A 17259-nucleotide genomic window follows, 5' to 3' on the forward strand; every position below is an offset into this window, starting at 1 on the left:
GATCTCCTAACCTTGTGATCCACCAGCCTCAGCCTCCTAAAGTGCTGGGATTACAGGTGTAAGCCACTGCGCCCGGCCCCCTCAACCCTTTTAAAGCATATTATATGATTCCACAGAACATACTCTAGGAAATGGTGCACTAGGACATTTTTTTCTGTGTTCCCTGTTATCCCCGTGTTTTTTAAAGGCCCCAAGGAATTAATCTACTTGCCTTCCTTTCCCCTGCTACCAACCAGGCTTTTCCTCCTTCCTTGCCTTATTGCAAAATAGAACAACGTTTCATTATTTTTCCTCATCCTCCTGACTTTGTGGTTGTCTAAGTCTTTTTTCTGTTAAGAACAGTTGGAAGGAAACAGTTTCCTTCCCAATGGGAAGGAAGTAAGTTTCCCCCAGAAAGACAGTGATATGCTGAAATGGATGCTGGACATAAAATTAAGAGTTCAGATTTTGGCTTTACATTTATTATGTGTCATCTGTGAGTCTCAGTTTGCTTATTTATAAAATGGAATAATAAAACCTTGCAGGATTATTGTGAAAATTACGTGAAATAATTTATGTGCAATTACCTGGTATGTAGTAAGTGCTCAATAAATGTGGAGCAAATAAATGTGTTTTCCAAACAGGGATGAGCTATCTAGAAGGTGGGAGAAAGTTTATCAGATAAGACAGGGAAGAGATTTTTTGTTTGTTTGTTTTGTTGTGGTTGTTGTTGTTGCCTGCTTCATTTTTCCGTCATAGAGCAATTTAAGAAGAATGCTTAGTACCAAAGTACTTAAGAATAAAATATATGATATCTGGGATTTGCTTCAAAATAAAATAGGGGTAGGTGTGTATGAAACAAAATGGGAATTAATAATTAATAATTTTTAGAGCTGGCTATTAGGTATGTGAGGATTCATTATACTCTTCTGTCTTCTTTTGATTATGTTTAATTTTTCCCATTTTTTGAGACAAGGTCTCACTCTGTCATCCAGGCTGGAGTGGCGTGGCATAATCAAGGCTCACTGCAGCCTTGACCTTCTGGGCTCAAGGGATCCTTCCACCTCAGCTTCCTTAATAGCTGGCATAGGCCCAAATTACCATGCCTGACTAATGTTTATGTTTTTTTTTGTAGAGGCAGAGTTTTGCCATGTTGCCTAGGCTGGTCTCAGACTCCTGGGCTCAAGCAATCCACACCTGGCCTATTGTGAAATATTTCAAGGCATACAGCTATACCATATACTATATAGATTTCACCCATACTTCAAGATGCATAAATTCAAGGATAGAATAAATTAAGTAGAGTTAGTGTTAAGGGTGGGAAGGAGTTCTAAAAGCAGAAGTCAGCCTGGTTTTAGGTATTAAAAATAGAGAAATGTTATTTTTTGAGCTAAGATTTGAACAAGAAAACAAAAAATGAGGACTAAGTCTATTTGAACTTTTTAATGGAATCCTGGAAGACTGCTGTGAATAGGACCAGTCTCTACCCTGTGGACAGGCATAAGCTGAGACCCAAAGCTGTTAATAATTTCTGAAATGTCCCAGGTTGGTTAGAGGCAAAACTAGGACAAGAATCTAGTGGTTGCTTTATCACCATGCTTTCCTTTTTTCTAAATTTAACCAAATTATTTATTGTGTATTTTTTTGTGTGCACACACATTCATGTATGTTATTTTATCTTTGACAACTTTTAATTGGAAGCTTTTCGTATTTAAAAGTAGACCTTAAACTGCATATCAAAATATGCAATATATGCCCAGTGTTAACAACATTACGTTTTTTGTTTGTTTGTTTGTTTTTTTGAGTATCCAATATGTGATATGGTGCCGAGGGATACGAAAGATGAAGAGAGCACAGGCTCTGCCTCAGACCTCAACAATCTCATACAGCTTCCAAAGGGGGAAAAAAAAAAACCATTTGCATACTTACATAAAGAATGACAATAAGACCTGCACGGTGGCTTATGCCTATAATCCCAGCACTTTGGGAGGCCCAGGTGGGCAGATCACGAGGTCAAGAGATCAAGACCATCCTGGCCAACATGGTGAAACCCTGTCTCTACTAAAAATACAAAAATTAACTGGGCGTGGTGGCGCATGCCTGTAGTCCCAGCTACTTGGGAGGCTGAGGCAGGAGAATTGCTTGAACCCAGGAAGCGGAGGTTGCAGTGAGCCGAGATCACGCCACTGTACTCCAGCCTGGTGACAGAGCAAGACTCCATCTCAAAAAAAAAAAGACAATATTGGCTGGGCACAGTGGCTCATACCTGTAATCCTAGCACTTTGGGAGGCCGAGGCAGGCAGATTGCCTGAGCTCAGGTGTTCAGGATCAGCCTGGGCAACACGGTGAAACCCTATCTCTCCTGAAATACAAAAAAAATTAGCCAAGTGTGGTGGCGTAGTCCCCAGCTACTTGGGAGGCTGAGGCAGGAGAATTGCTTGAACCTGGGAGGCGGAGGTTGCAGTGAGCTGAGATTGGGCCACTGCACTCCAGCCTGGGTGACAGAGCAAGACTCTGTCTCAAAAAAAAAAAAAAAAAAAAAAAAAAAAAAAAAAAGGAAGAAAAAAAGAATGACAATATAATCTTAAAATATTATCCTAGAATTTCTACCAACTTAAAAATTTTCTTTGTTCCCTTTCATATCAAGGTTGGTTCTAAGGAAAATAATGAAGTAGGTACATTTATCTTCAGTGCCATTTTATTTGTCCCTTTTTAGGCTATTTCACCGATTTTTAGGATCCCTTTTCCTTCACTTCCTATAGCCAGCCAGTGCTGTACTAGTATCTTATTTGTCCAAAAACCAAGCTTTGCAGATGTAGTGTATTGATGTGCTGTGCTTCCTAGGAGCTTTAAAAAAAAATTTTTTTTTTAAATAAGGACTCCAAGAAGTAAAGTATTCTTCCCACAGAGGATTAAGTCTTTAATGATAAAATTTCTGGCACTTGGGATAAGGTTGAAGAGAGAATTTTTATTGAAAATCTTTATAATGTCCCTCAAATTATGCCATGTAGATGACTTCGGTGTGAGGTTAAATCATAAGTTCAAATCCTGGTTCCATCCCTCACCAACCTGAGACCTGGGGTAAATCACATACCTACTTTAATCCTCAATTTCTTGTCTAAGAAATAGAAACTGCCACAGGAGCTATTTCATGGGACTGTTGTGAGGATTAAGTGGGATGATGTATACAAAAGATGTAGTATAAAACATGGGAGTAAGTCTTCTAAAAAATCTTGGATGTTATCATTCCTCAAGGCATCCTGAATCTTTATAGACATTAATTTATACCAAAACTTCATACATTAAAAAAGCATTCCTGTTATTTATTTATTTATTTAATTTAATAGAATAGCATGCCTTTAAAATAAACACTTACGCTGTATTTCAGATTTGATTAAGGTAGTCTGAGACAAAGTTTTGATCCAAATGATCAAAGACAGTTCAAGCTTTGACCTTAAATCAAAAATTGAACTTTTCTATTTTTTTCTTCTTTGAAAGACTGGCTTTTGGAAACATATAATATTATATGTTAAAGATTTCAGTCAAATTACAAAGTATTTTTTTTCTTCTTTATAGCAAAAGAAACAAGTTTCTGACTCTGGTGATATAAAAATCAAATCTTGGAGGGGAAATAACAAGAAAGAGTGTTGGAGTTATCTCTCTACTAATAAAAAGATGAAATCCGATGGATTAGGAGCATCTGGACATTCATCAAGTACCAATAGAAATAGTATAAATAAAACTCTGAAGCAAGATGATGTAAAGGAAAAAGATGGTACAAAAGTAGCATCTAAGATTACAAAACAACTAAAAACTGGGGGAAAAAATGTTTCTGGAAAGCCCAAAACTATAATAAAATCCAAAACAGGAAATGGTGATAATGCACGGTTGGAAAACATGTTACCTAGACAAGTTGTAGAAAGATCAGCAACAGCAGCAGCAGCAGCAGCAGCAACTGGACAGAAGAATTTACTAAATGGAAAAGGAGTGAGAAATGAGGAAGGGCAAATTACAGGTGCCAGACCCAAGGTACTCACAGGAAACTTAAATGTGCAAGCCAAAGCAAAGCCTTTGAAGAAAGCGACAGGGAAGGATTCTCCATGCCTCAGCATCGCAGGACCCTCCAGCAGATCCACAGATTCAAGTACGGAATTCTCAATTTCGACTGAATGTCTGGATGAATCAAAAGAAAATGGATCAATAGGAGAAGAAAAGCCTTCTGGACATAAACTATCCTTTTGTGATTCTCCAGCACAGATGGTGAAAAACAGTGTAGATAGTGTCAAAAATTCCACTGTAGGTGGGTTTTAGCACTGTAATTTTTAATATCTCCTGACAGTTAAAGTTCCTTAAAAAAACAAAAACCTAAACCTGTATTTGGGCTTTTATTTAGTTTCAAATGCCAACAGAATACTTATTTATACGTACTTATGCAAATTGAGAGAAAATGTAGTCCTTCCCACTTTTAATATTTCATTTTGTTGATAGTGTCTAACCAGTAAACTTATACATATTTGTTACATATTTAATGTATTCTGTCTTATGACTCACTTTTTCTTAATTTTTAGCCATAAAATCTCGACCTGTTTCAAAAGTTACCAATGGAACTTCCAATAAAAAAAGTATTCATGAACAAGACACTAATATAAATAACAGGTAGGTCTTCATTTGGTGTTTTAACCTATCTGTTAGCTTTCTCTCAAAGTTAATTCTATACTAACTGCTAGCTAAATATTTTTAAAATATCTTATTTTTTGTTAAAAAATTTTAGTGTGTTTACATAATTTAGCACAGTTTATTAAAAGAAATTAGTATATGCAAAATGAGGCACAATATTTAAAAGAATATCTTAATGTGTACTATGGTACATGATTACGCATTGCTTTATTATACTTGATCTACAGTTTTATAAACTTGAAGACTTATGAGCATATGATTTTTCTATTTTCAGGAGAGATGTATTTTTTATTTCTTGAAAAAAAACTGTTTCAGGTATCGGTCTTTTAAAAAGTTCATGTTTTGGAATCTCAGGGTAATACTGAATGCAAATAATTTTTCTTAGTGTACTAAAGAAGGTCAGTGGCAAAGGATGTAGTGAGCCAGTACCACAGGCAATTTTGAAGAAAAGAGGAACTAGCAATGGATATGGTGCAGCTCAGCAGAGGACAAAGAGTACCCCATCTAATCTTACTAAAACTCAAGGTAAAGCTGAAATAGTACTGGATATCTTGAAATTATTTCCTTATGTAAACTGGATACGCCAAACTCTGATTTGGAACTTCAGTAGCAAATAAGCAAAATGTGGTTTTACTCATTTTGTGTTTGTTTCACACCATAGAGCTGAGATTGTATACTTTTCAGACAGGTGTTTTGGGATGTAGGTTTGGCTTTGTTGTTTTGTTGTTGTTATTGTTGAGACAGGGTCTTGCTCTGTCACCCAGGCTAGAGTACAGTGGCGTGATCACACTGCAATCCTCCTTCGTCTGCCTCCCAAAGTGTTGGGATTACAGGCATGAGTCAACACACCTGGCCTCTGTTTGGTTTTATTGTCTCTTGTGAGAGAAATAATTAAGGGAGTCACTAGTTTAGCTGCATTTCTGGTCCTTTTAAATATTATGCCTATGTTTCTTGAAAGTTCCATTGTTAATTATAGGAATTTCATTTGTAAAAGTGGCACTAAAGAGCTCTTTAAAAAGTAATAGTGTAGGCTGGGCGCAGTGGCTCACGCCTGTAATCCAAGCACTCTGGGAGGCCAAGGCGGGTGGATCACCTGAGGTCAGGAGTTCAAGACCAGCCTGACCAATATAGTGAAACCCCATCTCTACTAAAAACACAAAAATTAGCCAGGTGTGATGGTGTGTGCCTGTTGTCCCAGCTACTTGGGAGGCTGAGACAGGAGAATTGCTTGAACCTAGGAGGTGGAGGTTGCAGGGAGCCGAGATCGTGCCTCTGCACTCCAGGCTGGGCGACAGAGCAACACTCTTATCTCAAAAAAAAAGATAATAATAATAATAATAGTGCAGTACAAACAACTATGATACATAAGGAGGAAGAATTTCCCTTCCAGAATCTGTGTGAGTCCATTGTTTTTCAGTGTTCTGACAAGGAAAAGAGTACTGATCAGATTGCATAATTTGCTAACATAATAACTTTTTCAAAATTGCTTTTATGTATCAAGCTTTCACATATGTAAAAGCAGTTTGTAAAATCCTAAAAACAGTTTTGATTTGGATTATGAATTATTACTGAAAATCAATTAAAAATAAGGCAGAGAAAATATTTTCATATCCTAGTAATAGCTAAATATTAAACATTTAAAAATATTTGATAATTCTGTTTGACAGATTTGAATGTCCAAAATATCATCTCTAAGACTTTCACCAGTGTAAACAAATGGATTCCCCAAATTAATCCCCTTCTTTCCAGTCAGCAGTTCTAGTTTCCACTGGAGATCTAAGTTGTTAACCCTAATGAGCTACAGTAGTAATAATCTGGTTATGACAAGTAAATTGGTTTTATTCATGTTTGAAGAAAACAGCTGCAACAATTTTAACAGTTCTATTTATTTTATATTTAGCTTGATTCTCCTTTTCAACTATGTAGAACACACTATTTTTTTTCCTCCAAAAACTTCAAAGGGAAGACCTTTCTTGCTCCTTTGATAAAAGAAAATCCAATTTTTTTACCCTCATATATTTTTGCAAATCCAGTTTTGGCATAAAAATCAAGTCTCTTTATTTGAGGAAGAGAGATCCTATTTTAGTAATTTTTACTGGGACCCTGGAGTAGTCCCTCTATATTTCTAATTGAGATTTTTTTCTTTGTTTTATCATGTAACTGATTCCTAATCTGTGCTTGTCCATTTGATCATAGATATGTTACCTTTCCATTGTGGTCTTGATTTTATTTTTTCTGAAGTAATTTTAAAACAAATATTAAATTTTACTCACAAATTGGAGGTGATAATACATTTCTGAATATACCCTCTTACTTTTCTTAGGATCCCAAGGAGAGTCACCAAACTCAGTAAAATCTTCAGTCTCTTCAAGGAAGTCTGATGAAAATGTGGCAAAGTTGGACCATAATACAACTACAGAGAAACAAGCACCTAAGAGAAAAATCGTCAAGCAAATACACACAGCTTTGCCTAAAGTTAATGCAAAAATAGTGGCAATGCCTAAAAATCTAAATCAGTCAAAGAAAGGTGAAACTTTGAATAATAAAGATTCAAAACAGAAAATGCTTCCTGGACAGGTTATATCAAAAACTCATCCTTCCTCCCAAAGACCTTTAAAAAGTGAAACTTCTATTGTCCAAAAAAGTATGTTTCATGATGTTCATGAAAATAACAACAAGGACAGTGTTTCTGAGCAGAAGCCTCACAAACCTTTCATTAATCTTGCGTCTGAAGTCAGTGATGCAGAAGCACGCCAGTCATCCTGCAGGCTTGACCCACAAAAGCCATTACATGATCAAGAAAAAGAAAAGTTGGCGTTAGAATGTCAAAATATTTCAAAGCTGGATAAATCATTAAAACACAAACTGGAATCCAAACAGATTTGTTTAGATAAAAGTGAAACAAAATTTCCCAATCACAAAGAAATAGATCATTGCAATGCAGCTAACATATGTTGTCATTCTGATGGGAGTGATAATGTAAATTCAAAATTTTACAGCACCACAGCCCTAAAATACATGGTTCCAAATTCAAATGAGAATTCCTTGAACTCTAATCCAGTTTGTGATTTAGACTCAACAAGTGCAGGGCAAATCCATTTGATATCAGATAGGGAGAACCAAGTAGGGAGAAAAGATACAAACAAACAATCAAGTATTAAATGTGTGGAAGATGTTTCACTGTGTATTCCTGAAAGGGCAAATGGTACCTTAAATTCTGCTCAAGAAGACAAAAAATTGAAAGTTCCTTTGGAAGGACTGACAATTTCTAGTAAGTTGTCTGATGCCTCTGCTATGGATGAAGACAAACATGCTACAGCAGACTCAGATGTTTCCTCCAAGTGTTTTTCAGGACAGCTATCAGAAAAAAATTCTCCTAAAAATATGGAAACATCAGAATCTCCAGAGAGCCGTGAAACTCCAGAAACTCCATTTGTGGGTCACTGGAATTTGAGTACTGGTGTTCTGCATCAGAGAGAGAGTCCTGAATCTGACACTGGCAGTGCTACCACATCCTCCGATGACATAAAGCCCAGATCTGAAGACTATGATGCCGGAGGGTCTCAGGATGATGATGGGTCAAATGACAGAGGTATCTCTAAATGTGGCACTATGCTGTGCCATGATTTTCTTGGAAGAAGTAGCAGTGATACCAGTACTCCTGAAGAATTAAAAATTTATGATAGTAATTTAAGAATTGAAGTAAAAATGAAAAAGCAAAGTAGTAATGATCTTTTCCAAGTTAATTCAACAAGTGATGATGAAATCCCTAGGAAAAGGCCAGAAATTTGGTCTCGATCTACAATAGTTCACCCTAGGGAAAAAGAAAATATTCCACGAGGCAGTGTCCAGTTTGCTCAGGAAATAGACCAAGTATCTTCTTCAGCAGATGAAACAGAGGATGAAAGATCTGAAGCTGAAAATGTTGCAGAAAATTTCTCTGTATCTAACCCAGCTCCTCAGCAGTTTCAGGGAATAATTAATTTAGCTTTTGAAGATGCAACTGAAAATGAAAGTCGTGAATTTTCTGCAAATAAAAAGTTTAAAAGGTCAGTTTTACTTTCAGTTGATGAATGTGAAGAGCTGGGATCAGATGAAGGAGAAGTCCATACTCCCTTTCAGCCTTCTGTAGATTCTTTTTCACCTTCTGATGTTTTTGATGGCATTTCTCATGAACATCATGGAAGGACCTGCTATTCCAGATTCTCACGAGAAAGTGAAGATAATATTTTAGAATGTAAACAAAATAAAGGCAATAGTGTATGTAAAAATGAAAGCACTCTCTTGGATCTTAGTAGCATTGACTCTTCAAGAAAAAATAAACAGAGTGTTTCAGCCACAGAAAAAAAGAACACAATAGATGTCCTATCCAGTAGAGGCAGACAGCTTCTTCCAGAAGATAAAAAAGTAAACAATGGAAGCAATGTAGATAATGACATTCAGCAACACAGCAAATTCTTGGATAGTGATGTAAAATCTCAAGAAAGACCGTGTCACTTGGAGCTTCATCAAAGAGAACCCAATTCTGACATACCAAAGAACAGCTCTACAAAATCTCTAGACTCCTTTCGGAGTCAAGTTCTGCCTCAGGAAGGTCCAGTGAAAGAGAGCCATTCTGCCACTACTGAAAAAGCTAATATTGCTTTATCTGCAGGTAATGTACAGAAATAGAAATGCTAAATGCATAAGAAAATAAGTTTATAAAATTTTAAAGTTGTATGAAGCCCTTAATGTTATATTTTAGTCAGATAGAATAATTACTTAAGCAACAGATTAAAATTTTAAATGAAAAATTTCTTAATATGAAAATTAGCTAGTTACTCATTCTTTATTGTTCACTTAAAATCCTAATGAAGAAGTAATATATAGTAAACATTTTGATTGTTATATAGAGCTAACCTACTAAGAGATTTTACATGAAAGAATAAAAGGAAAACCTTAGTTTGCTGCTATTTAGTTATTTATGTATAATTTAACACAAGAATTCTTGACTAATAGAAATTTTATTATACATTGGATATGATTTATAGACTTGATAGTATATAAAAGGCCTGTGCAATAACTCTAGTAATATGTAACTAAAAGTACTGAACTATTTTGACAACTAGATTGATTTGCAATTTATATACATTTTACAGAGATTAAAATTTTCAGGATCTCTCTATTCTAAAATTTTCAAATAAAAAGATAAATTTCCTAAAAGAGATTATATTTAGAAGCAATGATAATATATGAAAAAAGCCCAGGCTTATTTCATATTGTTTAGATGATTTTCTGTCTAATTGTTTTGTGTTTTTTGTCTTCCTTATTATAGTAATTCAGACTAATGACCCACATTTAAAATATGCAATAGTGGCTAACTGAGTAGCTATTGTGTATTATAACTAAGAAAAATACTGATCAGTAGTTTCCTGTTCAGCAAAATCGGAAGAATAAGGAGGTCTTTGAAGTTGTACTTTTTTGTTTGTTTGTCTTTGCTTGCATCTTCCTTTGCATGTGCAATAGACAAATAAGCCTTTAGGTGAAATGTATTTATCCCCCCCTGCTTTTGCAACGGACTTACCCTAAGTCATCATCAAAACACTATGTCTTTTTTTTTCTCTTTTTCTATTGTAGTGAATTAGATATATGTTCACATTCTATGTTTATGTTTAAATAATTTGTTTTCTGTATCACAAGTTTTCAAATTAAACTATGGAGAATTATTGTTAGTTGCCTATGTTGATTTTGCTTCTAAACGTTACCCTTGAATTTTTAACACAGAAAAATGCCTCAAAAATCTTGTCAATTTTGTATAGATGTTATTTTTCCCATTGTGTTGTTTTTTTTTTTTTTTTTGGACTATCACTGTTATATTGTGTTAATATTCTACAAAACTGTGAAGGGTACCAACGTGCAATTTTTACATTGTGTAGTATTATGAATTATTTCAGGAGACATAGATGATTGTGACACACTGGCACTAACCTGCATGTATGACCATCGGCCTTCAAAAACCCTGTCTCCAATATATGAGATGGATGTAATAGAAGCATTTGAGCAGAAAGTGGAATCAGAAACACATGTTACAGATATGGATTTTGAAGATGACCAACATTTTGCAAAACAAGATTGGACACTACTAAAGCAACTGCTCTCTGAACAGGATTCAAACCTAGATGTTACAAATTCCGTTCCTGAAGACTTAAATTTAGCACAGTATCTAATCAATCAGACACTACTTTTAGCACGAGATAGCTCAAAACCTCAGGGTATAGCACATATTGACACTTTGAACAGATGGAGTGAACTAACATCTCCACTTGATGATTCCTCAGCGAGCATCACCATGGCTAGTTTTTCCTCTGAAGATTGTTCGCCTCAAGGGGAGTGGACAATTCTGGAACTGGAAACTCAGCATTAAGTGTTAACATTTTGGAAAAATTTATGCCACTCCTTTATTTTTTGATGCCTATATTATATCCAAATGATAATTGCATTAGCCGGATATAAACTTTCCTTAATATTGAGTCTTTCCAATTTAATGAGGTAAACATAGTTTATTTATTAATATATCACATACAGAAAAATGTTTTTTAAAGTTTTTGAGCATGTTTTCTATAATTATTAGAGAAATTAGAAGACTTGTAAGGAAACCCTTCAGTTTTCCTTTCCTAACTGATCATTTGTTCACTTGTTCATTATTCAAGAATTTAAAATGTGAATGCACAAGTAGATCAGTCCCTTTACTTTTTGCTCTGCATATGGTAACATAGTAATTTAACAATAAAAAACTTACTGTGCTTGTGTCCATTCATGTGGAGTTTTCTATGAATAACATTCAAACTCACATTTAGGTGATTGAGGCTGATAGCTGAGTGTTGGGAAAAATCTTAGCTTTCCCAACAATTCAGGCCCAGGAAATTCTGAAGCAAGTACATCTCAAATTTCAACCACATCATTGCTAAAACAAGAGAAATGGAATTTCCTGTCTCTCTGTTTTGGGGATATATCCAGAGAAGAAAATCTGCCCTTGTTCAAAAGCATAAACTTCCTCTACAGGTACTCACTCATTCTCCATTTTCTATTCCATGTTAGGGATATGTTGGAACTGCACCTGCAATAAGCCAGCACTAAATATAAACTTGAAAACGAGTATATGAGGCAACTGAGTTATAGAGTTTAAATTGTGTGTATGTGTATGTATGTGCACACACACACTCATGTTTGCTTTCTTGGTGTGTCAGTATACGCCAATTCCTTATTTCCTCGGTCAGATTGTCTTTCAGTCTGTAATTCTGGTAGTAAGTCAAAGATAAAAACCTTTGCCACAAAATGCTTCCTGTTAGCGAGTACTTGGGTATTCTTGATATTGGAATTTTGATATTGCCTGTAGGATTATGGGATTTCACAAATAAGCCTCTCAAAGCTTTGTGACTCATAATTCTCTGAAATATGTCAGAAGTAAGGAAATAGTTTAGAATCCCTTTTCTAAATTAGTGAAGTCTTCAAAAAATAATATGATCTATAACTGTATTGAATACCAAGTCATTAGTGCACAGTTATTTGTTCTAATAACATAGTTATGTTAGGGTTAGCTGCTCACCTATTATACCATAAATTTACTATGCCTTTTTTAAAACTAGCCCTGTGAAGAGGAGCACTTGTTCAAGAAACAGTTACTAACTCATTCATTCAAAGTCAAGAAACAGGCTCTGGATTTAGGCACTTGGGTGTAAAGAAAGTAAGACTTGATTCCTCCCCTAAAAATAAGTAAGTAAGTAAGTAAATAAATAAATAAAAAGTTTCTAGTAAGGGGACACGGGGGAATAAGAGAAAGCTCAAAATATAGTAGTACAAAAACTTTGTAACTTAGAGCTGGATGGGAATTTAGAGATTATTTCGTTTTATCTCTTCAAATTCCAAAGAAGGGCTCTGATGCCCAGCGGAATGAAGAGCTTGCCCAAGATCCCACAGCTAATTTGTGGGCTAGGATTCAATATCTGTAGTCCACAATACTACTACTTTGTTATTGTTTCTACCACACAACACACTTTATTTTTCTCACAAGCCTGAGATCAAATACACTTACAGGTAGTTTGCAGTGTAAAGAAGTATTATATGATAGAGTCAAAGACAGCACAAATTCCCAAGACACTGTTTTCTTTTTCTTCAAATGTGAAACTGTTTTAAGTGTTATTTTCAGTAAACTTCCTCAGAAGTTCACAAATTTATAATTGAAAATTTCTTTTCCCAGTTTTAAGGTCTTAAAATCTTCTTAAACTGCTAAACATTAAAATCTACTCAGTTTCACGTCACATCTACAAGTAGATAACTGACTAGGAAGGCATTTTGCTTATGTAGTAACCAACTAGAGAATTTCAGGACATACTGTGTTTTCATAGCATGCTCTTTGTGAACCACACAACATGTTAGATTCTATGCTAAGTGCTTTAAATATGCATTAACACATCTAATTCTATGAGATATGTCTTCTTATCTTTATTTTACGCATGAGGAAACTAGTGTAGAATACTTACCCTGGATGAACTACCATTGCGGAAGAAACCAAAGGAGAAAATGACATACTATACTATTGTTTGTATGGGAGCCCAGAAGGACAGCTTGTCAGGAAGAGGTTAGAGAAAACTTTTTAGGGCAAGTAATAGTCTGTGACTGCTTCAGAATTTCTACAGCGGAGTTTTATTAGCTGCAGTCTAGTTGGAAGTTAAGCCAAGGGACTTGGCTTGAAGAAGCACTTGTATAGCAAATACTTTGCTTTTACTTAGATAGTATGCAGACAATAAAAATATAAATCTTTTTAAAGATGCTTTTTGTACATAGTTTACATGAGATTGCAAAACTCCAATCATCCATACGAAATTTTTTTTATTTTGATTTGGGTTGCTTAGGGAGGAATGATGAGGTTTATGGAAAGGGTTTAAAGCCCCAGTTATACCATTTTTTGGTGAAACCAGGTAACATCTGATGTTGGCCCAAGGATGAGCAGGAATTTGGTGGCAGGGAAGTCTAGATACGGCACTACATTAAGGAATAGTGACCAGGGTGGGTATTGAGTATAGGGAGGAAGAATAGTAGGAGATACGGCTAAAGAGTTGAGCTGGTGGGCCGGGCGTGGTGGCTCACACCTGTAATCCTAGCACTTTGGGAGGCCAAGGCAGGTGGATCACAAGGTCAGGAGATCGAGACCATCGTGGCTAACACGGTGAAACCCCATCTCTACTAAAAACACAAAAATTAGCTGGGCATGGTGGCATGCGCTTATAGTCCCAGCTACTTGGAAGGCTGAGGTAGGAGAATCGCTTGAACCTGGGAGGCTGCCCTCCAGCCTGGGTGACAGAGCAAGACTCTGTCTCAAAAAAACAAAAAAGGAAAACAATAATTAAAAAAAAAAACAGTAGAGCTAGTGCTGGGTTCCCAAAATTGTTATTATAAATGCAGTCTTCAAAGTGTTGAAGCCTTGGATTTGGTGGGTATTATGTCTCGTTTATTATGCATTCATTTATTTAGTTTAACACAATGTATTTCCATGTTCTTGGGAAATAACCACCTACAACTCACAATGAGTAATGACCAAAGTTGTTTTTTAAGTAGTTAGATAACATAACCAGGTGTGTTTTAGAAAGATAACCGGCAGTAATGAAGATGGTCAAGTATGGAAAAGTGCCCAAACCTGTCAGGATGCAATTATGATAGTTTTGTTGACCTTAGAAATAGGGAATTGAGAAGGATTTGGTAATAGAGACATGAGGTGAATTGAGACTTATAGAACTTGGTGAATGATTACATGGTGTCAGAAGATGGAAAGGAGGCCGGGCGCGGTGGCTCAAGCCTGTAATCCCAGCACTTTGGGAGGCCGAGACGGGCGGATCACGAGGTCAGGAGATCGAGACCAGCCTGGCTAACACGGTGAAACCCCGTCTCTACTAAAAAATACAAAAAAACTAGCCGGGCGAGGTGGCGGGCGCCTGTAGTCCCAGCTACTCCGGAGGCTGAGGCAGGAGAATGGCGTGAACCCGGGAGGCGGAGCCACTGCACTCCAGCCTGAGCGACAGAGTGAGACTCCGTCTCAAAAAAAAAAAAGATGGAAAGGAATTTTTAAATTGTTGTCAGAGGCTGGACACGGTGGCTCACACCTGTAATCCCAGCACTTTGGGAGGCTAAGGCAGACTGATTGCTTTGAGCCCAGGAGTTCAAGACCAACCTGGGCAACATGACAAAACCCCATCTTTAAAAAAAATTTTTTTTTAACTAGCTGGACATGGTAACACGCACCTATAGTCCTAGCTACTCAGAAGGCTGAGGCAGGAGGATCACTTGAGCCCAGCAGTTACAGACTGCAGTGAGCTGTGATTGCACCACTGCACTCCAACCTGAACAATAGAGTGAGACCCCGTCTCAAAGAAATAATTGCTGTCAGAAATAACATTCATTCCACACATTGAGGGCTTACTATGTTCCCAAAACTTTGCTAGTGCTGGGAATGAAAAGATGAATGACATAGCCTTGAGCATCTCCATCTAATAAGGGAGATTGTTAAATAAAAATTGCAAAATTGCAATGTTAAGTGTTATAATAAAGCTGAGTATAAGTGTAATTTGTAGTGCTTGGATGGGCTTCTTTGTAAGGATTAGTAGGAATTCATAAAGCAAAAAGGCACACTCTTGGCAGAAAAAGTTCAAAGGCAGTGGGGAATTCTGTTCTGTATGGCTAGAGAGAGAAGGAAATGGATGGGAAGGGCAGGGGATGAAGTTGGACAGGAAAGTAGAATCCAGAGATTAACAGGATCAGGTTTGCATTTTAGATGACTCTGGTAGCAGGATGTAGGATGGAATGGAGCAGGGTGACAAGGCCAGGAGACTAATGAGTCGGTTGCAATAATAAAAGCTTGAATAGGGCGGTGGCAGTGGAGACAGAGGAGTGGATGTGTTTGAGGGATTTAAGAGGTGGAATTGAAACCTTTAGTGAGTCTTTGGATGTGGGAAATGAGAGATGGGAATCATTTTAAAAGACTCAGTTTTCTGACTAGGGTGCCTGGGTGGTTGATGATGTCATTAACCAAAAACAGGAGCAAGTGTAGGAGTGAAGATCAGTTTAATTTGGGACACACTGAGTTTGAGATGCCTGGGGGGACATTAAAGAGGCCGAGGACAAAATGCTGTGGAATAGTCAGAAAAGCATGAGACAGACACTGAACTGGTGCATTCAGAAGTAGAAGTAGGAGGCCAAGGTGAGGAGAGATTAATGTTTTGTTTGTTTTGTTTTGTCGAAACAGGGTCTCACTCTGTCCCCCAGGCTGGAGTGCAGTGGCACAATCATCACTGCAGCCTCAACCTCTCGGGCTCATGTGATCCTCCCACCTCAGCCTCCTGAGTAGCTGGGCCTACAGACATGACAGGCTGATTTTTGTATTTTTTGTAGAGACAGGGTTTCGCCATGTTGCCCAGGCTGGTCTCAAATTTGTGGGCTCAAGTGATCCTCCCACCTCAGCCTCTCAAAGTGGTAGGATTACAAAAGGTTTTTTTTTTTTTTTTTTTTTTGCTTTTTTAAAAATTCAATGTTAGCAAGAGAATGATAAGTTTGGGAGCCTCATACAATGCTTTAGAAGTGTAAATTGCCTTTCTGATAAGCAACTAGGCGAGCTATATCAGGAATGTAGTTTTTTCTTTTTTTTTTTTTTTTGAGATGGTCTTGCGTTGTTGCTCAGGCTTTGAGTACAGTGGCATGATCATGGCTCACTACAGCCTCAACCTCCCTGGCTCAAGCAATCCTCCCACCTCAGCCTCCCAGGTAGCTGGGACTACAGGCACGCACCACTCCGCTCGGCTAATTTTTTATTTTTTATTTGTGTAGAGACAGGGTCTCCCTGTGTTGCCCAGGCCAATCTCTGAACTCCTGGGCTCAAGCGATCCTCCTGCCTTGGCCACCCAAAGTGCTGGGATTACGGGCGTGAGCCACCATGCCAGGCCTGTAGCTTTGTATCTTTAAGCCCTTTCTCCTCTTGGGATCTACCATTAAGGAACAAGGCCTGTTTACCGCCATGCCACCCTGAACACATCCGATCTCTTGTGATCTTGGAAGAAATAAGGCCAGACATGGTGGCTCACACCTATAATCCCAGCCTCCCAAGTAGCTGGTACTATAAGGCGCCTACTGCTGCACTTAGCTTTATCTTTCAACTCATATTTTTAATGTCTTCTACAAGGCACAGAAAAATAAGTAGTTGTGTTCATTTTTAAGTAAATAGTAGTAAACAGTTTCAAATGCTGTTTGAGATGTTAATTAAGGCACACACTTAGACTAGTCCATTTGATTTGAAAATTAGGATTTTATTTGTGCTTTTTGTTAATTACTCTTTTAAAAGATCAGTAGTAGGGGCAGAAACGAGTGGGTTGAAGGGTGAACAGGAAATAAACAAGTAATACTTATTCTTTCAAGGAGCTTGACTGAAAAGGAGACAGTGGTAGTTTGAAGATACTGCTGTTTTTAAGATAAAAATGATTTCAGCACTTTGAAAATAAGCTGGAAATGATCAATGAATCAAGGATCATCAAGAAAAAGGCAAGAAGAGGTAAGATTAAGCACAAAGAGTATCAACTGATA

The 17259-nt window shown here is 37.0% G+C and overlaps 1 protein-coding gene across 1 annotated transcript in view; it reads left to right on the plus strand.

The window, feature by feature from the left end:
* Positions 1 to 11450, plus strand: part of KIAA1107 (KIAA1107 ortholog) — a 17980-nt gene extending 6530 nt beyond the window's left edge. The window contains exons 5-9 of the mRNA XM_011939971.1: positions 3556 to 4279; positions 4548 to 4635; positions 5042 to 5181; positions 6980 to 9310; positions 10590 to 11450. Of these exons, the coding sequence (XP_011795361.1) occupies positions 3556 to 4279; positions 4548 to 4635; positions 5042 to 5181; positions 6980 to 9310; positions 10590 to 11059 (3753 nt within the window). The 3' untranslated portion in view covers positions 11060 to 11450. The remainder of the gene's footprint in view (positions 1 to 3555; positions 4280 to 4547; positions 4636 to 5041; positions 5182 to 6979; positions 9311 to 10589) is intronic.
* Positions 11451 to 17259: the final 5809 nt, after the last annotated feature.

The sequence above is a fragment of the Colobus angolensis genome, unplaced genomic scaffold (genome assembly GCF_000951035.1).
Source record: "Colobus angolensis palliatus isolate OR3802 unplaced genomic scaffold, Cang.pa_1.0 Scaffold186, whole genome shotgun sequence".
Lineage (NCBI taxonomy): Eukaryota > Metazoa > Chordata > Mammalia > Primates > Cercopithecidae > Colobus > Colobus angolensis.